The following is a 26357-nucleotide window of genomic DNA, read 5'->3' on the forward strand; positions in this document are numbered from 1 at the left end:
GATCAGAACATTATATATACATATTGCAGAAAAGTTGTACAACTTATAAAAGAATGAAGAATTTAAAAAATCACACATTATCTAGAGATAGTTGGTTAATATTTTATTCACTTCCTTGTAAAATTTTAATAACTATATATGCATCAAGATTCAGTCAAGAAAACAGAAACCACTCTAAGTATTTTAACAGGAAGGGGGTTTAGTCTAGGAAATTAGAGTTTACAAAACCATTGGCAGATTTAAGGAAGCAAAGGGAAGGAAACTTCTAGTGGCTCCCAGGACAGTAGGACGTAGAAGAGTCACAGAAAGGAGCCATTGACGATATTAGCTGCGTGTATCATGGAAGTAAGTGATTTCCAGGAGCGTACCTGGAGGTGGCTATAAACCTCACTTGTGCAAGTTTACCACTTGTCTGCTCATCCCTGCCAGGGGAACATAAGGGATTCTCCACCTCTCTAGATAAGTGCCTCTCATTGGTGGGTTATAAATCAGAACCCAGCTGACAAGGTTGTCTGGGAAGTAGTTTTTAGGCTTCTACCCCTTTGATACCGAGAGCATTCACAAGAAACAAAAATGCTCTGCTCTGTCAATTCTGAGCGAGCCATTTTATAAACCTTTCCCCTTTTCATCAATCCTCCAATATCTTTCTTCTATGTCTCTTGCATTAGCCAATGGCCATGAGTACCCAGCCATATTTTATTCCAGGCAAAACAAATCCTCAGATGCATTGTTTGAACTTCTGCCAACTGAGGGTTTCCCTTCCTTGATACCCTTGAGGGCCACTCCTGAGTGGGCTTTTAAGTCTTCTTCTGGAAGGGGTCAGGATATCAGTACCTTCTGTAAACCAGGCCTGATTCTTCCTCCTTCAGTCCACCTGGTCATCAGGAACTCCTCAGGAGCCCATATGTATGAGTTGAAGGAAGGTTGACAGTAGCAAGAGTATGTACCATGGGAGTCTGGGCTCATGCAATTTACTTATGCCTTTGGGACCTCTTTAAGCCTGCCATCTATGTATCCCTCCCTCTTGAAGATGGCATGCTGCTTATATGCCGCCTTAATAGCTTGATGCTCATGATAGATTGGCCAGATTGTATGGTTGTCCCATGCTTAGGCTGTAGTTTCTACCAGAACCCAGTAGCAAGCCAATAGCTACTTCTCAGAGCAGAATGTTTGGGTTGAAATGGGACATGACTTTGCTCCATATTCCTAGGGGACTGTTCTGTGACTCACCTATTAGGGTTTGACAGAAATCTCCCACACAGCCACAGATAATTAGAGCACCATTGGAACTGCCAAGTTTTAAGGCCCAAGGAGCAGAGCAGCCTCACTGCAGCTTAGACAACCTGCACAGCCTTCTCCTGTTCTGGACCCCACTCAAAAGCATACAACCTCATAGGCAATGCAGTAAAAGGTTTGTAGCAGTTCTTTGAAATGTGGTAGAAGTTGCCTCTGAGATCCAAAGAAGACCCAAAGCACTTGAAAGGATGGAGGTGGTACCAAAGAGTGACAGGCCACATCCAGCACATCATGTAAGCCTTTCGTCATTGGGCGCTCACTGCACGTTCAGTTTTGTACTTATGAAAGGCTTCGCAAAGCCTTTCCTACTTTGATGGTCACATTCCTACTCTTATTAAGCAACACCCCTGTGGTTTAACTTAAAAACCATAATGAGGGTAGCTCTCTGTATTCATTTGAACTTCCGTGTAAAATAATCAGTCGTCATAGTACAGTTTTGTTGAGTGGGGTCATGCATTTTACAGTATGTCAAGAGGCCTCAGTGCTTGTTTTTAAACTTTAATAAGAGTTAGCTTTGTTATTTTCAGATGTGATGCCAGCATAGCCAGACTCTCTGCAGAGCACAAAACAACTTACGAGGGGCTCCAGCACTTGAACAAAGAACAGCAGGCGGCCAAACTTATCTTGGAGACGAAAATCAAAGACGCAGAGGGACAGGTATGGCCTATTTCAGGTAGCCTTTTTAAAGTAGGTAATTTGTGTTAGCTAAGAATAACGTGGTTTGGAGAAACCAGCGTGGGCACCCAGTATGTGCCATTCTTTTCCTTGCTTCTTCCTTTCCTCTGTTTCCCTGCAGTGGCCCTACAGGAGTATGGCAAGCAAAGCACCAAGATTTTTGGTACAATCCTAATTTTATTTTTTTTAGATTTTTTTTACTTGCTTATTAATGAGAGACAGAGAGAGAGAGGCAGAGATACAGGCAGAGGGAGAAGCAGGCTCCATGCAGGGATCCCGATGTGGGACTTGATCCCGGGTCTCCAGGATCACGCCCTGGGCTAAAGGCAGCTAAACCACTGAGCTATCTGGGCTGCCCACAGTCCTAATTTTAAAGATTCTTTTTCCTCATTCCTAAAACAATTAATATATTTCAGAAATTCTAAATTATAGCTCCAAAACTACTCCTGGCGTACCGTAAGTGATCAGACTTTCTTTTATATGCTCCTTGTCCCAATTTTTGGTTCAGAAAATAGTCACTGTACTGGACCTCGTGCTACTTCATCACAGTCTGTTGTGGGAAAGAACTCAGACAAAGCTAGAAGGTAGGCTGCCTGGTGAATTTTAGAGTATTCCACCTTGAAATTCACAGATCAATTTCATAAAGCAAAACTCTTGGCATTTCACAGTTTGCTGTTGGTCACTTTAAAGTTTCCCTTTGCCATAAAGGGGCCTGTCTTCTAAGATTTGCCCCACATCTGCCCTACTTGCCATTATTCATGTAAAGAGAGACCATTCCAGTAAAATGGGGCATCTGGTCAATCTATTGGATTAAAAGTACTTGTGTCCAAAATAGATTCAATAAAAATCTAAATCTACTTACGTGAAAAACACAGATACTATAAAGCCATGAAAAAGAAAACAACAAAACAACAAGTCTAGTAATTTTTTTCAAAGAATGAGGATAGAATGATCACATCAGAAAATAAATGCTTAGGAAATATTAAGCTTCCCAGTAGCCACACCAAGTAAAATACATATAGAAATCTATAAAAAAAGACATACTTTTTCTTTGTTCTGGATCTAATAGATACTTGTTCCATAAATTTCTTTGTTTTTTTTTTTAAGATTTATTTATTTATTCATGAGAGACACAGACTGAGAGAGAGAGAAAGGGACATAGGCAGAGGGAGAAGTAAACTCCTCGCAGGGAGCCTCATGTGGGACTCCATCCCGGATCCTGGGATCACGACCCAGGCAGGCACCCAACCACTGAGCTACCCAGGCGTCCCCATGAGTTTCTATATAAGGAACATTGAACATCATAATTTTTGCCACAAGTAAACACATTTCATATAGGACTAGTTTTATATTAAATTTTAGTAGAAAGATAAGGCAAGGGGGTAGATAGTGAAAAAAAGGAGTAGGAGGGATATAATTTACAAATTCTATTTTCTGGTGACTCAACTTGATAGGGAGGTAAATCTGGGACCTTAATGGTATTTGTAAATGATGAAGGTTCCATTCTCTGTGACTAGCCGGCACATTTGTGGTAGAAATTCCAAGGTAAAAAATACCAAACAAACTGTATCTTGTGCCAGTAGGTGGACATAGTGGTCCCGGGCAGGAAGTAGGCTTGCTCAGCAGAGAACTATAAAGTTAAGTACTCAGAGTGTAATGAGTATTTTGGCAGTGCTCCTGGTCCTGATTTTTGATGAGTGTGTATGATAGGAAATGGAAGTGGAAAGACAAAGTAAGCTCCTAAATGAATTGATTAAATTATATCGAACCTTAATGTCATGAGCTAGAATATAGCTTACTAAATGTTATCTGAGATTACCTCTGAGAAAATGAGATGTGATATTACAAGCAAAGCTTCTTTCACAGATTTCTCAGCTTTTGAACAGAGTGGACTTGTCAATATCAGAGCAAAGCACCAAACTGAAGATGTCCCACAGAGACAGTAACCACCAGCTTCAGCTTTTGGATACGAAGTAAGTAGTCAACTTACAAACTTCTTTTTTTTGGTTAAAGTTCTGGAGAAGCCTCCAGAACTTTAGTACAGCTTTCTGCCTCTTCATTTTTATTTATTGCACAAAACAAAGTGAAAACAATAATGGAAGTTAAGAGGAAAAAATTTCCTTGTTGCCTATTGCCACTTTACATTCCTTATTATTGTTTTTAGTTGTTAGATAATTATCTATTCATTCAGTAAATATATGTTGAGTGCTGAGGATCCGGAAATTAAGAAAAACAGGCTCTGTTCCTATCCTTGTGAAGTTTATAGTCTAGGGAGTTGATGAGCATTAATCAAATACTGACTCGAGTGTCAGCTATATTACTGCTAATGGTGATTACTGCTTTGAAGGAAAGGTACATGGTTGTGGTAGGCTGAATAATGGTCCCCCAAATATCACCACATCCTAGTCTCTGTGAATATATTACCTTAGATGGCAAAAAGGGACTTTGCAGATGTGATTAAGGATTTTTTAAAAGATTTTATTTATTTATTCATGAGAGACACAGAGACAGAGGCAGAGACATAGGCAGAGGGAGAAGCAGGCTGCATGCAGGGAGCCCAGTGTGGGACTGGATCCCAGGATCACGACCTGAGCTGAAGGCAGACGTTCATCCACTGAGCCACCCAGGTGCCCCATGATTAGGGATTTTAAGATAGGTAGATTACTCTGGGTTACCAGGAAGATCCGATGTTATCCCTGGAGTGTCTCCAAGAGGGAGGCAGGATAGGCAGAGTCATGAGAGAAGAGCATGTGATGATGGAGGAAGAAAAAAGAGTGATGCTCTTTGAAGATGAGGAAGGGAAGAGGACACAAGCCATGAAACACAGGTGGCCATGAGCTGTGGAAAACAGCAAGGCAATGATTCTCCCCAGAGAGCTTCCAGAAGGAACCACCTCTTCTCGCACCTCTATTTTAGTCCAATCAAACTGATTTTAGACGTCTGACCTCCAGAGTAAGAATAAATGTGTTGTTTTAAGCCATCAAATTTGGGGGTAAATTGTCCCCACAGCCACAGGAAGCTAATATAGTGGCACTCTGAGAGTGAGGCCTGGATGTAGGGCCTCCTTCCTCAGGAGGCAATGCTTGACGTAAGAGCTGAAGAGTGATTGGAATTTCCTAGGTAAAGAATTGGGTAAGAACATCTGGGGTGGAGGAGTGTGGCATCCCAGAAGCTGCAAGATGGCCAAGGTGGCTAGAACAGAAATGGAGGGGAAGCGAGGGCCGGAGAGGAGGCGGGCTTGCAGCAGGGCCTTGTAGACCATGTGTGGGGCTTCTGTCTCTGGCCTTAGCTCAGTGAGGAGCCACTGGAGGGTTTGAGGCATATGGGGTGATAGAATGGACTTGATACAATTGGAAAATGGATCACAAGGGGCTGAAGCAGAGGTGGGAACATCAGTTGGGGGCATTGCTGCAGCAGTGTAGGTGGGAGAGGTGTGCACTAGTGTGATTGGGAGCTATCCAGTGGGCACCCTATGATTGTTATATTTTCCCATTTTGTTATAGTGATGCTTTAAACTGTACTTGCCCACAGTAAAACACATCATCTGCCCTTCTGCTCAGTCACAAAACCATGCATCTTTTCCTATCATGAATCTTCATGAGCTTTGCATTTTCCTGCCAAAGCAGAGCCAGTAGTCACTATATACGTGTATGTGTGTGTACATGTGTTTGGATGAGTGTGTATATATACATATACATATACATTTGTGTATATATGTATATATTTGACTTAATATATTTTTTAAAGATGATTTCAGTGCAGATCTGTGTTAGAGACTTGTGGAAATTTTAAATTAATCATTCTCCTGGTTCTTACATCTCATTGTACCATAATTTAATGCTGTTTTAGGGTGGTTGCTGAGTTAACAGGAATTCTCTTATGGAAAGCATGTTTCTTTTCCTCTAATTATCTGTATTTATATAATCGTTGAGTTATGTCACCACTTCTCATAGATCCTACAAGCTTGCCAAGTACTGAAAAATCTCTTCAATACTCTTCTTTCTATCACAGAGGAAAAAAAAATAAACATCTTGGTATTTTTTCCTCTGTAAATTACTTCCTTAGGAGATATTACTAGTCAGCAGACATGAACATCTTTATTTTTCTTCCTACAAAATTTAAAGTCTAGAAGTCTAGACACAAAGGCTGTTCACAGGGGAGAGGCGGCAAAGCCTGGAGCAGAAGGTCAGATTGGAGACCCAATAGGTAAAACCCTGGTTGGTGAGCTAGGGAAAAAGCCCATTCTACAAAGAGAGCCTAGGAAAACTCACCTGTCTAAATCTTGGCTGTAAGTAAAGGTGTAAAAGATATTCTTTGAAAATCCAGGATGACAATCCAGTATTTATTTATTTATTTATTTATTTATTTATTTATTTATTTATTTATTCATTCATTCATTCATTCATTCATTCATTCAAAAAAAATAAGCTCTACACCCAACAGGGCTTGAATTCACAACCCCGAGATCAAGAGTCATATGCTCTACCTACTGAGCCAGGCAGCTGCCCCCACAAAACAGCCTTTATATCGCTTCAGAGGTAGAATTCACATTACTCAAGCAACTTGAAAACCACAGTGGATAATTTAATCTTAGAATGATCCTGTTTGGTGGTGGCCTGAGATGCATGGTATAAACAAATGCAAATAGTCTTCAAGGCTTCCCACAGGCAGATGAAGTTCCAAGGAACACGAGCATAGAATCAGAAATTGTAAAACAAAACAAGGAAAAAAAAGCTACCTAAGCGATAGAGTCAAAAGAAACAGGAAAAAGTGGAATCAGACGTCTAAATACTGCATATATGGGAATTATTGGATAAAATAAGTATATGTGTGTGTACATACGTTTGTATGGGATGTATATGTATTGTGGGTACACACACACACACACGCACATTTTGAAAGTATGACTAAGGAATGAGAGATTATAAAAAATGATTAGCTGGAGTTGAAAACAACCAAAGAGAACTTCTAGAAAATATAATAATTGAAGATAAAAGCTGTAGCCTCTGGCCACACCTGACTAGGGAGCCGGAATAGTGACCCCAGGCAGCCTTGGGGTGCACCCCACAGTACTTCACAGCTGCAGAGCCCAGCTGCAGCCCCGTCTGGCAAGCGGAGCCCAGACTGCTCCCACCTATTTGTTGAGCACTGCCTACAGCCTCACTCAAGCAGGGAACTCAGCCAATAACCCCTCCCAAAAACAGAACATAGCCTAAGGCCTTATCTAACCGTGAAGTCCATGCCATGATGCTCCCTAATCACAGAACACAGCCCCAGCCTCACCCAGCTGTGAGGTCCAGCTGTTGGCCCTACCTGACCAGGGAGCCTGGCCAGTACCTCCCTCAGTAGTGCAGCGCTACTACGAGCCTGCCCAACCATAGAGCATAGCCCGAGGCCTGATTGTGAAGCCAGCTGAGCTTGGAAGTTAGCCAGTAGCAACATTTGTCTGGGAAGCACAGCTTGGGATCCCACTCAATTTGGTGCAATTGTGGAGGTCAGCTGGCAGCCCTTAATCATGGAGGCCAAATAGCAGCACTGCCTAAGCCAGGGAACACAGTCTGAGACCTCAGCCAACTAGAGGTAATTGCCCAGTGCAGTTAGTGGCTCTGTTTGATCATGTAGCCTAGCCCAGCAGCCCCACCTGGCCAGGGACCCCAGCCAGCAGCCCTGCTTGAATGTGGAGCCCAGCAAGTAGGCCCATTTGACTGGGAGACCAACTAGAGTTTCCTCCCACTCCTTGATTTCAGAGCATAAGAAGAAGCCCTGTCCAACCAGAAACCTAACAAGCATATATAGAACTTCCCATCCAACTGTAACAGAATACAATACTCTTAAGTGTACACAGGATATTCTCTAGGATAGATCATATGTTAGGTCACAAAACAAGGCTTAAAAATTAAAGAAGATCAAAATCATATCAAGTACCTTTTCTGATCAGTGAAACTGGGAATGAATACAGTGGCATGAAACTGGGAATCAATAAAGGAAGAAAATTGGAAAATACACAAATATGTGGAAATTAACACACTTGAATAACAGATGGGTCGAAGAAAATCAAAAGGGATAAATTTAGAAAATCTTGAAATAAATGCAAATAGAAACAGATGTACCAAAACTTAGGGGATGCAGCCAAAGCACTTTTATGAGGAAAGTTTGCAGTAATAAATGTCTACATTAAGAAAAAGGAAAGAACTTGAAAAGCAACCAAATTTATACCTCAAGGAATTAGAAAACAAAGGATAAACTAAGCACAGAGGTAGAAGAAGGAAGGAAATAATTAAGATTAGGCTAAAACTAAATGAAATAGAACATAGTAAACAATATAAAAACAATGGGAAAAATTAATTAAACTAATTGTTGGGGTTTGTTTTTTTCTCTTTTTGAAAGATAAACCACATTGGCAAAATTTTAGGCAGACTAATCTAGAAAAAAAAGAAGACTCAAATAAATAAAATTATAAATGAAAGAAGCGGCATTATAACTGATACCAGAGAAATACAAAGGAGCGTAAGAGACTACTATGAAGAGTCATATGCGAACAAATTGAATAACTAGAAGGAATGGATAAATTCCTGGAAATATAGAACCTATCAAGACAGAATCAGGAAGAAACAGAAAATGTGAATAGACCAATAACAAGTGAGGAGATTGAATCACTAATCAAAAACCTCCCAACAAAGAAAAGCCCAGGACTAGATGGCTTCATGGATGAATACCACCAAAATTTAAAGAAGAATTAATGCCAATCATTCTCAAACTCTTCTAAAAAATTAAAGAGGAAGAAACACTTCCAAACTCATTTTACAAATCCAGCATTACCCTGATACCAAAGACAGGCCAATAGATGAACATAGATGTAAACATTCTCCACAAAATGCTAGCAAACCAAATTCAACAGCAAATTAAAAGGATCATACACCATGATCAAATGGGATTATCCTTGGGATGCAAGGATGGTTCAATATATGCAAATCAATAAATGTGAGACACCACATTAACAAAATGAATGATTTAAAAAATCATATGATTATCTCAATAATGTGGAAAAAGCATTTGACAAAATTGATATCCTTTTTGGGATTAAGACTCCCAACAAGTTGGGTATAGGAAGAATGTATTTTGACATAATACAGGCCATATATGACAAGCCCACAGATAATATCTACTCATCAGTGAAAAGCTAAAAGCTTCTCTAAAATCAGGAACAAGGTGGAGGGTGCTCATTCTCCCCACTTCTATTGAACATAGTACTGGAGGTGCTAGCCAGGGCACCTAGGCAAAAAAAAAAAAAAAAAAAAAAGGAATAAAAGGAATCCAAATATGAAAAAGAAAAGGAAAATTATCTGTTTACAGATGCTATGATCTTATAGAGAGAAACACTGTCAGAATAAGTGAATGCATTAGAGTTGTGGTGCTCTGTGGACAGTCTTCCTGGTCAGACAGGGGCTGCAGGCTGAGCTCCACAGTTGGGTTGAGCTGCAGGCTTGCTTGACTTCCAGCCCAGGTAAGGCCCAGAAGCTTCTTTTATAGTCGCATGACCCAGGAAGTTGTACCTGCTACTCTTGCATGTGTCCCATTGCCTGAGTTAGTCATATGGCCACACCTACCTGCAAGAGAGGCTGGGGATGTAGTCTCTGGTCAGCCAGCCATGGACACAGCTCACATCTGAGGATTTCTTAATAGGAAAGAAGAGAAAAAGAGATATACCAGATAATTAGGATCTTATACCACGGTGTCCATTTTATTATTACTATTATTATTTAAGTCATATGTTCTTTCCTACTTTTATTCCATTTAATAATAAAATTAATATGGAAGTAATGAAGGGGAAGTAGCAGTGTGGAGTGTTATTTCAAGGTATTTGGAAAGGGTGAGGACCAGCGGAATGGAGAGTGGTTTTCTTTCAGTTTTCTTTTCGATTTAATTTAGGAAATATCTGCATGGGGCAAGAGCAATTTTGAGAACATTCAAGAGAAAGGTAGCCAGGCTAGCCAGGCTCGGGCCTGGGAGATAACAGGGAAAATGAGGAAGAGCCTGGGGAAAGGGAAGAGGCTGGAAGGGTGTCCTCTGAGTTAGGAGCGCTGGGGACCCTGTGAAGGCAAAGATGAGCACCTGGGTGGCCGTGTGTCACCATTAACACCTCAACACCCACCCATCAGCTCTTCACTGGTAGGAAATGTTATCAGGTGCCTGTCCATTGTATACTCCTTCCCTGCCCCCTAACCCCACCCCCAGTTTAGTGCTAAGGGCAATTCTAAGGGAAGGTAAGCTTGTAATTCTAAGGGAGCCAAGGTTAATGATGACACGTTTATGAGAAATTTGATAGCTGGAGACTGAGGTTGTATGATATAACTTTATAGTTGTTTTACATCTAACTTGCTAATTTTCTGATTTTAGATTTAAAGGGACAATTGAGGAACTCAGTAATGAGATTTTATCTGCACGGAATTGGTTGCAACAGGAACAAGAACGGATAGAGAAAGAACTCTTACAGAAAATTGATCAGCTTTCCTTGGTTGTGAAGGAAAACAGTGTAGGTATCGATGTATAGTGTGTTCCAGTGAAGGTGTTTGGCGGAGGCGGGGGTGGGGGGTAGGGAGTGCGGCTGCGATGTTTATGAATAATCCCTAGTAACTCAGCATTGATTCATTTAGCACCACCTTAAGCTGTTCAGCTGTTTCTTGCTTTAGAATCCCTCCTTTCTCTGTATTCGTTTATAAGGAGAGCACTTGGACTTCTTTTTTTTTAATTTATTTATTTATTTATTTTTTTTTTTTGGGACTTCTTTTAGTTAACAAAAGGCTAAGCAGAAAATTTCAGGACTTTCAGCTAAGATGCATTTAAACCAAGGCCTTCATGAACCAAATTGTCTGCTTGCATTTCTAAATAAAACTAACTACAAATGTCATCCCAGTTTGGTTGAATTTCATCATCTGGAATACACAGTGTGGACTAGGTTCTTCCTGCTGGGCCCCTCGGCTACGCTAGAACCACAGGATGTGGAGTTACAGGGCAGCACGTCAACATCTACCGTTTTTTTTTTTCTCTGTTTTCCTTCTCTTTTTACCCCCCTCTCCCAGGGGACTACGGTTTGCAGCACTGCTCAAAAGCCATCAAGAAAGCCTTGCATGTAGAGTATTCTGAACCAGTAGATTCTGAAATTGGTATTTGGCAAGCAAAAAAAAAAAATATATATATATATATATATATATATACTTTTTTTTTTTTTGATTTGGTAATTTAGCCTGGCCATCTTCCTCTCTCTTCTCTTTTCACTGCTTCCTCCTATTGGGCTTTGATGGAGCAGAAGTATCTGGTGCAGTTTGCATCTCTGATTCTGCTGTGTCGCAGTGCGGAGCAGCTCTCGATGCAGACTGCACTGTACAACATCGAGAGCTAGATCATGCAATAGCACACTTACAGCTCAGTGTTCATAGTCTTGGCCTCCAAAGCTCACCCGCAGATGCAGATTCCCATAAAAACCAGGCATGTTGGAAAGAAAAGGAAAGACAATATTTAATGTTTCAAATATTTAAGTGTTCTTTCATATATTATCAGATCTACTGATTGATTTACTTAGATTCATACTACTACATTTGTAGGCTTCTGTGTCTTTGGATCGCTGTTTATTTTCTCTGTGGATTGGTGAATAAGTGATAGGAAACCCCAAGATAATAGTAGCTTTCATTAGATAGCATCTTATTTCTCTTTCACATAAAAGCTGTCTGGGGGGGCGGGGGTAGGGAATGCAGGGCTGATGTGGTAACTTCTCAGTCCTCAGCAACCCACGATTCTTCTGGCTTAATTCCCTGCCAATTCTAGAGTGATCCTTGTTCTCATAGTTCAGGATGACCACTAGCGCTCCAGTCATTACGTCTGAATTCCAGGAACAGAAGGAAGACACAAGGGGTGAGGATATGCCTCAGATACCTTTTTAGCTTCTCCTAGCAGAGAAGCCACATTCCCTTCTACTTACATCTCATTGGCCAGAACTTCATCTTTATGGCCACACTAAACTTAGGAGACAGCCGAAAATGTAGTCTTAACTCTGGGTGAGCTTACCCCCACCTGGAAATCGGGGGTCTGTTAAGGAAACGGGAGAGTGGATGTTAGAGTGAGCAACAAGCCACCTTCGCGGTTCTGTCCCCTGCAGATGGTTGTTAAATGATACTATGACTGATGTGGGTGCAGGACAGACTTTCCTTTTGGAGTAACCAGGTACAATTCTTCTCACCGACCTCAGGGAGCCAGTGAAAGGGACATGGAGAAGAAGCTCAGCCAGATGTCAGCCAGGCTGGACAAAATAGAAGAGAGTCAGAAGAAGAACATGGAAGTGCAGAGAACAAAACAAGAAGAGGAGAGGGTGCACGGGCGCATCAGCAAGCTGGAGTTACAGATGAATGAGGATATGAAGGAGATGAAGGCAGAAGTTGACGCTGGTAGGCCACAAAGCAAACCACCCTCGTGGGTCATTTTCAGTGTGATCCGAAAACCAGTTGATGAGCCCACCCCCTGCCGCTCCCTGTGAGCCTGGCTGATGGGAATCACGGAGAAATGTCCTTAGGTGATTTTCTAAGTAGCTGTGCTGTAGTGAACTGAAGTGTCGTTTCAATTCCAAGTACACAGAAAGCCACCCAAGGGACAGGCACACAGACGAAAACTGCTCAGCTTGCACGGGATGTGCACTTTCTCTGGTGCCACCTGTGGGTTCGTTTCTGTTCATAGCCATGATTGGCAGGTCTCAGAAATGAACCTCTATCTTTGAGGGGCTCCTGAAGGCTTATTTCAAGTGGAGGCTGGTTGGTTATGGTCGGGAAAGACAAGACAGTCTTCAAGTGTGATGAGGGGGACCGCATTATCTCCTAGCTCCCTCCAGTTCTAGAATTCCATCATTTCCTTCTGCAAAATCATTCTACTTTGGCCACGTGGAAATAACAGTAGTCAGTTATCCCAAGAAAAGTTCTGTTGTTACCACCAAAAAGTTTTTTATTTTATTTACATAGACACTACGAAGTCACGATTAAATTTACACATTGAAGAACTTCGGAAGATAAAAATGAATTTTCTTTCTTTTTTTCTTGGGGCTGTTAGAATATGGTATGTGAATATTTCATCAGTGTTTAACTCTGTATCATTTAATTCCCTGGGTGGGTTTGTTCCCATCCTATTCAATGTGCCATTGAGGTGGTTAATATTCAGTCCCTCAAAAGAAGGGCGTATGAGCCTCTTAAAAATAAAAATATTTACTTTTTCTTATTCCAAAACCAATATATTTATTAATGGAAAATAAGAAAGCACAAAATATTTTTAAAAATACTCATAACTCCTCTCACCCAGAGGTCATCTTTATATATATCATTTTATACATATATGATGTATATGTGCTTTTTCAAGTGAAAGCTCATGCCATATGTGATGACTTGTCATCTATTCTTTTATATGTTGTATCTTTCTATTCAATAAGAACATTATTTTTCATAAATAATATTTATTACTTAGATGACATGAATTGTCAGTTGAGAAAATTTTCTGAGAGAAAATTCTTTTTTTCCTCTAAAGATTTGTTTACTGGGTTCCCTGGGTGGTGCAGCGGTTTGGCGCCTGCCTTTGGCCCAGGGCATGATCCTGGAGACCCGGGATCGAATCCCACATCGGGATCCCGGTGCATGGAGCCTGATTCTCCCTCTGCCTATGTCTCTGCCTGTCTCTCTCTCTCTGTGACTATCATAAATAAATAAAAATTATAAAAAAAAAAAAGATTTGTTTACTTTTAGAGAGAGAAAGAGAGTGAGTGGGAGGGGCAGAGGGAGGAAATCTGGAGCAGACTGTCCTGAGCACGGAGCCCGACTCAGCTTGATCCCATGACCTTGAGATCATGTCCTGAGCCGAAATCCAGAGTTGGATATTGAACCAACTGAGCTACCAGGCACCCCTGAGAGAGAAGTCTAAACTTGCTAGTGCAGACAAGACCATTTAAACTTGTATATTAAAAACCCATAGGGGATCCCTGGGTGGCGCAGTGGTTTGGCGCCTGCCTTTGGCCCAGGGCGCGATCCTGGAGACCCGGGATCGAATCCCACATCGGGCTCCCGGTGCATGGAGCCTGCTTCTCCCTCTGCCTATATCTCTGCTTCTCTCTCTCTCTCTCTGTGTGACTATCATAAATAAATTAAAAAAAAAAAAAAAAAACCATAGAGGGGTTGCCTGGGTGGCTCAGCGGTTGAGCGTCTGCCTTTGGCTCAGGGCGTGATCCCGGAATCCCAGGATCGAGTCCCACATCAGACTCCTTGCGTGGAGCCTGCTTCTCCCTCTGTCTGTGTCTCTGCCTCTCTCTATGTGTGTGTCTCTTATGAATAAATAAATAAAATCTTAAAAAAATAAAACCCATAGAAATACAGAATAATATGAAATGCTTTTTTGATGGGGAATTTTTTCCTTTTTTTTTTTTTTAAGATTTTATTTATTTATTAGTGAGAGACAAAGAGAGAGAGAGAGAGGCAGAGAGAGAGAGGCAGAGACAGAGGCAGAGGGAGAAGCAGGCTCCATGCAGGGAACCTGATGTGGGACTCGATCCCATGACTCAGGATCACGCCCTGGGCCAAAGGCAGACACTCAACCACTGAGCCACCCAGGCGTCCCGGGAATTTTTTCCTTTTGTTTTGCTTTTTATCTTGAAAATATTTTAAATTTAGAAAAAGTATAACAGTCCAGAAACTCTATACATCTTTCTTGTTTTTTTTTTTTAAGATTTTTATTTATTTATTCATGAGAGAGAGAGAGAGAGAGAGAGAGACAGGCAGAGGGAGAAGCAGGCTCCACACCGGGAACCTGACACGGGACTCGATGCCGGGACTCCAGGATCACGCCCTGGGCCAAAGGCAGGTGCCAAACCGCTGAGCCACCCAGGGATCCCCTCTATACATCTTTCATAGAGATTAACCAATTGTTAACATTTTGGAAATTTGCTTAATCTCATTGTGTGATAGGAGTGCATGTGTGTGTAAATATAATTTATTTTCCTAAATCATTTGACAGAAAGTTGAAGTCATGATGCTTTTTTACTCCCTTATTATTTCAATCTATATACCCTAGGGACAGTGAGATTCTCTTAAATAACTATAGTCCAGTGCAATATTGAGGAATATTTTTTTAGTACTCAATTTTCAACTTTCACTACTGTTTCCTTAATGCAGACCTTTCCTGGTCTAAGTTCTATCCCCAAACCATACAGCATAGTTAGTTATCATGTTTCTTTATTTAGTATCTTTTTTTTTTTTTTTTTTTTTAAAGATTTTTATTAGGGATGCCTGGGTGGCTCAGTGGTTGAGGTCTGCCTTCAGCTCAGGGTGTGATCCCAGGTCCGGGATCGAGTCCTGCATCGGGCTCTCCACAGGGAGCCTGCTTCTCCCTCTTCCTGTGTCTCTGCCTCTCTCTGTGTGTCTCCCTGTGGAGAGCCTGATGTAGGACTTGATTCCAGAGCCCCGGGGGATCACGCCCCGAGCAGAAGGTACATGCTCAACTGCTAAGCCACCCAGGCGTCCCTATTTAGTGCCTTTTAATATGGATCAGTTCCTTGGTGCTGTTCCATCATTAAAGAACATAGGCCAGAGTTCTGTGGAATGTTGTGTCAGTTTGTGTCTGTCTGCGTCCTCTTACTAGATTCAGGTTGTGCATTTTGGACAGAAATGCCACAGAAGCGGCATGTCCCTCACTTATCGGGGATCCTTTCTCAGGGGTATGTGATGTTGGTTTCCAGGTATTATGCCATTGGCTTTGACCCCTTGGTTAAAGTGGTAGCTGCCAGATTTCCCCACTGTAAGAGTTCCCTTCCCCCTTTGTAATCAAATAGTAATCTGCAGGGAGATAATCCAAAACTGTGTTAACTATCCTGTTCCCTCTCAAACTTTTACTCCAGTGAAGTTTCAGCATCTAGTGGTAACCTTCGCCCAAGTCAACTATTATTCTATGCAGTAGAATTTGACGCAGCATTGGTTTTTTTTGTGTTTTTTGTTTTTTTTTCATATTAACTCTGGTGAAATTTACCTCTTCCTAAAGGGTTTACAGCCATCTATGAAAGCATAGGATCCCTCAGGCAAGTTCTTGAAGCCAAGATGAAGTTGGACAAGGACCAGCTACTGAAGCAAATCCAGCAGATGCAGAAGCCAGAAGCTCCCCTGTGAAGGGAGCCAGGACCAGGACCTCAGAAGGGGTTTTGCCAGTGGGGCTAGAGCTGGATACCTCTGTAGCCAGGCTGTCACCGCATTCAGGATTGTTCTACTCATGGCGTGCATGTGCCAAGCAATGTTTTTTCATGGGTCTAAATGTTTACCTTGAGTCTCGAAAACACTTTCTTTAAAAGTATTAAGTACAATTTTTACCACTCTATTCCATTTCTCTAAATTCAATGGAATATCCTCCCTGCCCCTTGATTGGGAAAGGCTTCTATTCCCTTCATTTTATGAATGAAAAGACTTAACAACTTTCCTTCAATGCTTGACGCTCTAGCCAAGACTTTACTATTTTGAAAAATGTCATGGTGATTTTTTTTTAAATTAAGAAACAAATGAATTGTCACAGGAATGTGTTGCTCCTCACCCTAAATTAAGAGAATGTCCTGGTAGATTAGAATTCAAACTTTTAGTCCATATTTGGATTTTATTACTGTTAATCTGTGCATTTCTTATATGGTTATCTTCTTGTAAATCTTCTGTCTTTTGTAGGGAGAAGGGATTTAACTTTTGGAAAACCACCCCCCCACACACACGCACATACCATTTATGTAATGGAAATAGCTTCAAAATTGATAAAACTGCCATATACATTGCAAATTAAAATGGAAACTTAAGACAATTATCTAGATAATGCAAGGCACAATGTCTACATCAACCACCTAGTTATACCAGGTTTTAATATTGAAAACTTTTTTCAATTATCCACAGCCTGTATAGTGATAGCCATATATTTAATAATGGAATGGTGGTTAATAGTCTGTTTATTGCACAATTAATTGTTTGTTAATCATAATAGGATGTGAGAATTTTTCAGGCTTTATGATCTCTTCTCTAAATGTTTCCAAAATTGGCACAAAGTGCTAACTAAGGTTTATATACACTTATTGTAACTGTATTCTTGTGCCTTGGTTTTACCACGTCAATGCACTGTATCCTATAAAAGTTTTACAGACAAAATAGAAGGCATGATAATACATCAGAATTATGATGTAAAAATGGGATCCTATGTAATTTTTAAATGTTCTAAAAATTTTATCACTGTTAAGACATTGATCATTCAGTATTATTAATGAAATAGAAATTCATACTTTTGTATGGACAGAGAATCAAATTGATATTGCATTTATAACATTGTCAAGAAACTTTCATTTTGAGCAGCTTTGTAGATGATGGGTGTTTTCTTTTCAATCGCCATATTTGATTAATCATTGAAAATTGGCACCAGTGAAATTGTTCACCTGTGTATGTACAAACCAATGGTGAGACACACTGTTCTAAACTGTGAGGGTGCCCAAGAAAAGGAAAACAATTCTTTAAAAATTAAAAAAAATTGTTTTTTGTTTGCCAAGGACTCAGGAAAATTAAAGCATTTTCTATTTTTAGGATAAATCATAAATGAGATATATAACTGGCTATTACTGTTTACCCATTTAAAATATGCTGCTAAAGTATATAATATTTTACCTTCAATGGCTGGACACATTTTTTTTTTAATTTGGACCTGAGAAATCATATAAGGAATGTGTCATCCAACATATATTTCCTTATTTTGTCATAAATCTTTGCATCTCTATATAGGAAAACTATTTCCACTTAACAATGAAAAACAAAGGTTCATGCTCTTTTCCAATCAGAAAGTGAATTTTTTTTTATGGTGGAGTAACCACATTTAACCCAGTTTTCCCTGTTGAAGCACAAGCCACAGCACAGAGAGTTATGCCCCCTCCAATGTCCTTCTCTGTGGTCTCGTGAGGAGGAAGAACCAGCATATGGGACTCCTGGGGAGAGCGGGATAGCTGGACTCGGGTCAGGGGGTGACAGGAACAGGTGGCGGTTGGCTGTCCACTGAAATTGCTCAGGTGCTTCTGACGCTGCCAACCTGCTGTCATGAGCTCCAGCAGGGGTTCTCCACTCTGACAACATGTTGGAGTCACCTGGGGAGTTCAGAAAGCTACCAGTGCCCAGGCTGTCCCCTTGACCAATGAAGCCAGAACCTCTGGGAGGTGGGACACAGGACAGGCATCAGTAGGTACCAGAGGCCCCAGGGGGATGTCAGGGGCTGCTGAGGTTGTAAGCCACTGAGCTACAGAGTACTCTTATGACCAAAGTTTAAAAGAGGATCAGCTTCCACATTCTTTCCTTTACCAGAAATTTGCAATAAAAAGAATAGAATTTCCAAATAAATGTGGCACATAATTTTTAAACTTAAAAGTATTTTAGTGTGAGGCAACCGCCTGGGAACTGGAAAGTCATGAGAAGCTGCTCCTTCTGTGGGTTTCCCAGGCTGCGGTGCCTTCTCACCTCTGGAATAATGCCAGCGGGCAGTTGCCAGTGTGTGCACTGTGCACCTGTGCTGCTGCTAACCTGGTGTGTGTTCCCTTGTTTCATTGTAGCAACAAGTACTATTCGCTTCTCCATTTTACAGATGAGAAAAATGGGTCGCCTAAAGGTTGGGCAACTTGCCCTCAAATCCTGCAGCTAATAAGTGGGATCCATGATTCACACCAGGCAGCCTACTTCCCAGTCTGGGCAACCAGTATGCCACTATCCTACCTCTAAAGAGGCATCCTTGCTTCCCATGTAACTGACTCATCAGGCCACCAACTGCAGCCCCCTCTCTACATGACCTTACAGCTCTACCATCTGAGTCCTTTTGCTTTTTAATGTCCCAGTTCCAAACACCTAAGAGAGGCACCTTAGTAGCTTCACTTGGGTCAGATGTCTTCCTCTGGTTTATCCGGAGGCAAGAGAGGTGGGGTCAGTTGGTGCCACAGGACTGTAGGGTCCCAGGCATTTCATGCCCTGTGCTTGGGCTGTCCTAGGCAGTGGACTGTGGTTCTGTGTATTGGGAGGTGAGTCATGTTGGGTGACTACAGAGCAGAACAGATGAATGATTCCTTCTAAACTCTGGTTATCCCACTTGGCTCTCAGTCTGAAACCCACAAACCACCTATGACATCCTGGAAACTCAGTGGTAACTATATGGAGTTCTTCTGTCACTGCCCTCTTCTAGCTGTGTGATCTTGGGCAGTTCCCTTAACCTTTCTGAATCTCTGTTTTCTCATCTGCAGAATGGAAATTATAATTGTTTAAAAGAGGCAGCTAGGTTATAACTTTTGAAATGCTGAAGTAGTTAATATAATATTGGGTATTAAATGGTCAAATATAGGGTATAGAAGGGAAGATCCTGGTGGTATAACATAGCAAGTAAATGGGAGGGGTCCATGTTTTGGTTCAAAGCATCCTATTACCTGCTGGGATCATTTATGGGAAGTGACTCTAACCTCCAAGAAGGTATCCCAGCCTGAAACACAGAAGAGCAGTAGAGCCTGGATGAAGAGATAAGTAGCCAGGACCAGAATCAGGATAGTCCTTGAAAGTGGGGGAGCTCTGGGCAGATCCTCAGGCTAGTCAGGCTTATCTCGAGCAGGCTGTCTTCCCCAGGACTGAGCCTAGGATGAGGTGTGTCCACTGAGGGGCCAGTGTTGAGAGGGCTGCAATGGGTGGGATCAGACCCAGAAGGTAGAAGCAATGAATAAGCAAATGTGGTATATACGTACAATGGAATACTATGGAATACTATAGCAAAGAAATCCTGACACATGTTATAGCATGGATGACTCTCGAGGGCATTTTGTTTAGTGAAATAAGCAAGTCACCGAAGGACAAATGTATGATACTACTTCTATGAAGAACATAGAAGAGTCAAATTCATAGAAACAGAGTAGCATGATAGTTGCCAGAAGCTTGGGGGTGAGGTGGGGAATGGGGAGCTAGTATTAAATGGGTACAGAGTTTCAGCTGGAGAAAAGGAAAAAGTTCTGAAGATGGATGGTGGTGATGGTTGCAAACAACGTGGATGAACTTAATGCACTTAATGTACTTAATGACACAATGTACCTTAATGTACTTAATGACACAGAACCATACGTTTAAAAAGGATTAGGGATGCCTGGGCAGTGCAGTTGGTTAAGTGTCCAACTCTTGGGTTCAGCCCAGGTTGTAATCTCAGGGTTGTGAGACCTAGCCCCGTATTGGGCTCTGTGCTCAGTGGGGAGTCTGCTTAAGACTCTCTCTCCCTCTCCCTCTGCCCTTCCCCTCTGTGTGCTCTCTCTCTCTCTAAAATAAACAAATCTTTTAAAAAATGGTTAAACTAGGGGTGCCTGGGTAGCTCAGTCGGTTAAACATCTGACTCTTGGTTTCGGCTCAGGTCGTGATCTCAGGGTCCAGGGATTGAGCCCCTTGAGACAGGCTCTGTACTCAGCAGGGAGTCTGCTTAAGACTCTCTCTCCCTTCCCTCTCCCTCTGCCCCCCCCTCCAAATAAATCTTTAAAAAAAAGATATATGTACATTTTACTAGTTAACCATTTTTATTTAAAAAAAATTTAAAGACCATTTTAGAGAGAGAGAGCACATGTGTGAGTGGGGGGAGGGGCAAAAGGAGAGGGGGAGAGAGAGAGAGAGGCAGACTCCCTGCTGAGCACGGAGCCTGACACAGGGCTTGATCCCACGGCCCTGAGATCACGACCTGAGCCAAAATCAAGAGTCAGATGCTCAATGGACTGAGCCACCCAGGCACCCCAAAATGTACATATGTCTTACAAACAACAAAACAAAAGAAATGGATTTCTTAGCCTTCCAGTTGACCCTTCAGATGAGACTGCAGCCCTGGCAGCTTTACTGCACCCTTCTGAGAGATGTTGAACTAGAGGTGCCCAGCTAAGCCATGCTCGCACGTCTGACCCAAAGAAACTGTGAGATGATAAGTATTTGTTGTTTGAAATTGCTACATTTTGGGGTAATCTGTTATATGTAGCAATAGAAAACTGATGCACTGGCACTGGGTAATTTTGACACAACTGTTTTGTGGAAATGCGTATTTCTTGTGCTACAAATGACATGTTCACATATATAATCTCATTTAATACATTTTCTGAGCAGGACATGATCTTAACAACTTATACTGAATGGCATATATACCTTATCTCATTTAATCTTTGTAATTACCCTATTTGGTGTGTACTATTATTTCCATTTTGTGGATGGAGCAGAGAGGGAAAAGTTGAATGTTGACTAATATTACAGTTGACTCTTGACCAACACAGATTTGAACTGCTAAGGCCCACTTACATGTGGATTTTTTTTTTTTTATAAATACAGTACTGTAAATGTATTTTCTCTTATGGTTTTCTTAATAAAATTTTTTTCTAGCTTACTTTGCTTTTTTTTTAAAGGTTTTATTTATTTATTCATGAGAGAGACAGAGAGAGAGAGAGAGAGAGGCAGAGACACAGGCAGAGGGAGAAGCAGGTTCCATGCAGGGAGCCGGAATGCAGGACTCAATCTCGGGATTCCAGGACCATGCCCCTGGCCAAAGGCAGGCACCAAACCGCTGAGCCACCAGGGATCCCGCTTTGTTGTAAAAATATACAATGCATATAATTTACAAAATACGTGTTAATTGACTATGTTATCAGGAAGGCTTCTGGTCAACAGTAGGCTATTAGTAGTTAAGTTTTGGGGAGGTCAAAAGTTATACCCAGACTTCCGACTCTCTAGGGGTGTGGGGGATAGTTGTTGGTGCTCCTAATACCCTGCATTGTTCAAGGGCCAGCTGTTTATAGAAGTTGAACGTGAAACAAAGATCATATAGCTAATTAAGGGAGGAGCAGGGATTTGAATCCATATCTATATGTCTTCAAAGTCTAGGCTGCCATTTTGCTTCAAGAAAGCCAACACCTACACATAAGTTGATTTCAATATCTAACAATTGTTCGGAGTCAGAATACTATTTAGCTTAGTGGTTCTCAAAGTGTCCCCAGACCAGAAGCCTCACCGTTACCTGGGGACTTGTTAGAAATGTCAGCTATCAGTCCCATGCCAGACTTCCTGAATCCCCAACTCAGATGGGCTCAGCCTCAGGACTTTGACAACTCCTGCTGTTGATTCTAGTGCAAGTTAAATTTGAGACTTGCTGATATAGAAGTGACTGTAATACAGTAGCCCTTCACCCATTTAAATTTAAATATAATCACAATTAAATAAATTCCTTGGTTGCATTAGCCACATATCACGTGGCTTAAGAGCCACATGCGATTAGCGGTTATGATATCGTCCCATTCAAATGTAGAACATTTCCTTTGCAGAAAGTTCTGACAGCCCTTGCTCTTTCAACTGACAGCTCTGATCAAACTCTGTACCTTTATCTGTCAGCCTAGAATGAGATTTGGACCTGGAACTTTCCTTCTGTCTTATCTCTACAATCTTACGTCAGTTGTCCCTATTAGAATTTCGCAGGTCTTCATTTATAAGGTTTTGTCATACCTGCTGGTTCTGATGAGTGGATACTGCTCCTGGGAGCACTGTATTGAGAAGGATGGGGAGGCTGGTGCCAGACTGCAGGGGAAGGGCCACAGTGTGCCAGCCAAGAGGCAAGGCTGTGTGTTGCATGTCTGCCAGGTTCACACCAGAAGCAAAGAGTTGTCGGCCAGGGGAACTCTTGGGTGATTCTCAGGCTCCCCAGTGAAAGCGACTTGTCAGATTGGGATTAGGGGGAGGCAAAGTGACATTCATGTTGGAAAATTAAAAGGGACACCAAGAACGCTGTGATTAAGAAGTGTTAACACAATATATATTTTTTAACACAGTATTTTTAAGATCAAAATCAATGCAAAAAAATTTCAAACCTTAAGGACCAGATTCAACTATATTGTGCAGAGCCATTTTGGAACCGAGGCCACACAGAAAGAAAACTGCTTCTAAGTACAGGTTGCACGTAATTTTAAATGTTTGACATTTTGTTCATTGTGGATTTTTGTTGTCTTTAATATAGATTTTTAGCAATATTTCATTAACATATTGTCTCGATGACCCGATTTTGGCTGCTTCCCTCCTTACATTTAGCATTTGAAGAGCGTGCCCCACTCATCTCATCCTGATTGTTGCTCTGCCCAGATGTCTAGAAAGTTGGAGCTAAAGTCAGGGCTCAGTTACTGTAGTTAGCTTATCTCCAGCATCTCTGATTGCCTCGGATGGTCTCTTCTCACTTTTTATCCCTAATTGCCATGCTTCGTTTAATTTTCCGACTCATGACTTCATTCTCCCTGGAACTAGGTTGGGACCCAAATAAAGCCAAGACCTGACTCCTCTCTGAGACCCGAGGAAGGGCCTCCAGGGAGTGCAGCTCTCAGGGATGCGCTGGCCTCTGACACCCCCGCGTGGACGGAATAGAAACTCCCGGGGAATCCGTTTGTGTAGGAAGAATCCACCGCCAAGGAGCGCCTCAGTGGAAAGGCCCTTGCAGGTCACGGACCTCAATTCTCTTATTTTCTGGAACAGAAAACAGAGTGCCAGAGAAGTTAGAAGTAGGGTGGGCAGGGGAGTGAGTATGGTAGTATGACAGGCTGTAACCATAACAGTGATTTAATACCAACTCTGCACTGGCTGGCCCTTGGCAGGAGGAAAGCAGGCCAAGGTTTCTGCCTTTATGGGATTTTAAATCCAGCTTGAGGTGGGGATGGGGAGAGAAGGTAGGCAAGGAAGAAAATACCAAGTATGTCAGATGACGGTAAGAAGGTCAGATACCAACTGTGTCCGATGACGGCTTTGGAGGAAGACACAGCAAAGGCAAGAGTGGGGAGCGCCAGGAGGGGAGGTGCAGACCCAAACAGGATGGCCAGAAAAGGCCTTGCTTGCTGAGAAGCAGAGACCTGTAGAGATAAGGGAGGACCAGGAAGATACTTGCAGAAGAATTTACCTACATCTTGTCATTTCTAGAAAATAAAGCTAATTTAGGTGTTCGGGGTCCATCTAGCTGCCAATGCTTTGTCCTTCCAGCTGCACAGTTAGTTAGTAAGGGCCTCCTGCCTCCTGCCATGAGAAACTCTGAACGTCTCAAGTGAACGTCACTTGGCTCCTCATTCCCACACCCTGGGTGACCAATTCCCTGGATTCAGTTCCCTGTTTGAAACACCCAGTGAGGTTTCTGCTTTCCTGAAAGGACCCCAACTAGCGTAATGCTTCAGGAGAGTGGACTGTGCCTGTGATTGTCATGCTTCGTCCACACCTCATGCTCTTCCTCTGGTGCTGTGGGGCTCTTTGGAACTTCCTGGCTTGGGCTTTCCCGTAAACCAACACCACCCCTACTGATGTTTTTTGAATATGCCCCACATTGTGCTAGGCACCGATCCCCACAGTCACCAAGAAGTCTCAGATGGGGCAGCCCCTTTGTCCTTGCCTCAGGCCCCCGCTGGTCCATCAGCACCTCCCAGGCCCTCAGTCGTGCCTTCTAGAACCTGACCAGGAACTCCCATCTCAATAAAGTTGTTATTAAAAAAAAAAAAACAAACCCACTCAAAGAGGGACGTCTGGGTGGCTCAGTGGTTGAACATCTTTGGCTCAGGTTGTAATCCTGGGGTCCTGGGATCGAGTCCCACATCAGGTTCCCTTCACAGAGCCTGCTTCTCCCTCTGCCTATGTCTCTGCCTCTCTCTCTCTGTCCCTCATGAATAAATAAATAGAAAAAAAGACACTCAAAGAAATAAAAAGCTCCCATTTAAAAATGTAATAATGCATGTGTAGTCTGGCCATTGGGTTCAAAATACAAGTGGGCTGGGGTAGACATCTGACCAACCTCCTCTTTCTTTTAGGTGACAACCTCCGGTTTCTCTGGAGAACTAGCCTCTTCCCAGTGGTCATGTTGGGAGTGGTAGTTACAAGGCCCCTCCTCCCACGAAGGGGCAAACAACCCCAGCTCAGATTGTGGCCTGGAAATCCTAACCCCGAATCTAACGGTGCAAGAAGCTCTAAGGACTGTGTCACTTGAGAGTTTCCAGCTGACGTCCCTGGAACTGGCCCCATTCCTGTGCTTAGTTTTGGGCACAGCCTCCTAACAGGCTTCTCTTCTGCCTGGGTTAAGCCAGAATGGGTTAAACAGGAGTCACTCACAAAGGGTCAATGTGGCTGATACAATGAGTCAATGTGGCTTAGCAGCGGCTCCTTCCAAATATCCAGAACTTTTAGCATCAATGTTAGTAACAGCAACTAACCGGTGCTGAGCGCTTCCGTGGGGCTGGTGCCGTGCTGAGAACTAGATCTGCTTTCTCTCATTTAACTCAACCCTCACCATGACTTTAGGAGGTAGATACTATCTCGGCTCCATTCTACACAAGAAGGAATAAGGAAGAGAAATTAGGTAAATTTTCTGAGGCCCTCTAGCTAATAAGCATGAGAATCAGGATTTGAATCCGGGTTCACCTGACTCCAAAATAGAGCTGCTAACCACTGCTCTGTAGTGCCTCCAAAGGAGCCAGCATTGTGGGCGGTTGCCCAGAGCAAAGGGGAGACCCAGCCATGACCCGAGGAGCTGAAGATGATGACACATCCCTGCCTTTCTCTGGCAGCGATCTCAAGGGTAAGCCTACAGTTTATTTATTTATTTAAAGATTATATTTGCTTATTCATGAGAGACACAGGCAGAGGGAGAAGCGGGCTCCATGCAGGGAGCCCGGTGTGGGACTCGATCCTGGGTCTCCAGGATCACATGCTCAACCACTGAGCCACCCAGGCGTCCCTAAGCCTACATTTTAAATGCTCTGTGGCAGAGCTCTTGACCCTGGCTGCATAATGCCATCACCTGAGGAGCTTTAAAACTACTGATGCCTGGGGGCACCTGGGTGGCTCAGTCCTTTAAGCCTCCAACTCTTGGTTTCAGCTCAGGTCAAGATCTCAGGTTCAGGAGACTGAGCCCTGCCCAGGGCTCTGTGCTCAGCGGGGAGTCTGCTTCAGATTCTTTCCCTCTGCCCCTCTCCCTACTCCTGCTCTTCTCTCTCTCTCTCTCTCTCTCTCATAAATAAATATATCTTTAGGAAAAACAAAAATAAAACCAAACGCTGTTGATGCCTGGATCCCATCCTCTGATATAATTTTGGTCTGGAGTGCTGCTGGGTCATGGGTTTTCTAATTTCCCAGGTGTTTCTAATACGCAGCCATGGTTGCCAGCTTGTTTTTCTAACTTTAGTGGGGGGATACTGGGGCGCCTCGGTGGTTCAGTCAGTTAAGCATCTGCCTTTGGCTCACAACCCTGGGGTGCTGGGATTGAGCTCTCCAAACTCCCTGCGCAGCGGGGAGTCTGCAGCTCCCTCAGCCCCTCCACTC

The 26357-nt window shown here is 42.5% G+C and overlaps 1 protein-coding gene across 2 annotated transcripts in view; it reads left to right on the top strand.

The window, feature by feature from the left end:
* FAM81A (family with sequence similarity 81 member A) overlaps positions 1-21417 on the top strand; it is a 75885-nt gene extending 54468 nt beyond the window's left edge. For both annotated transcript variants that reach the window (XM_072808828.1, XM_072808829.1), the window contains exons 5-9: positions 1824-1953; positions 3838-3944; positions 10369-10504; positions 12215-12410; positions 16027-21417. In XM_072808828.1, the coding sequence (XP_072664929.1) occupies positions 1824-1953; positions 3838-3944; positions 10369-10504; positions 12215-12410; positions 16027-16151 (694 nt within the window). In that variant the 3' untranslated portion in view covers positions 16152-21417. The remainder of the gene's footprint in view (positions 1-1823; positions 1954-3837; positions 3945-10368; positions 10505-12214; positions 12411-16026) is intronic.
* Positions 21418-26357: the final 4940 nt, after the last annotated feature.

Source organism: Canis lupus, chromosome 32 (genome assembly GCF_048164855.1).
Source record: "Canis lupus baileyi chromosome 32, mCanLup2.hap1, whole genome shotgun sequence".
Lineage (NCBI taxonomy): Eukaryota > Metazoa > Chordata > Mammalia > Carnivora > Canidae > Canis > Canis lupus.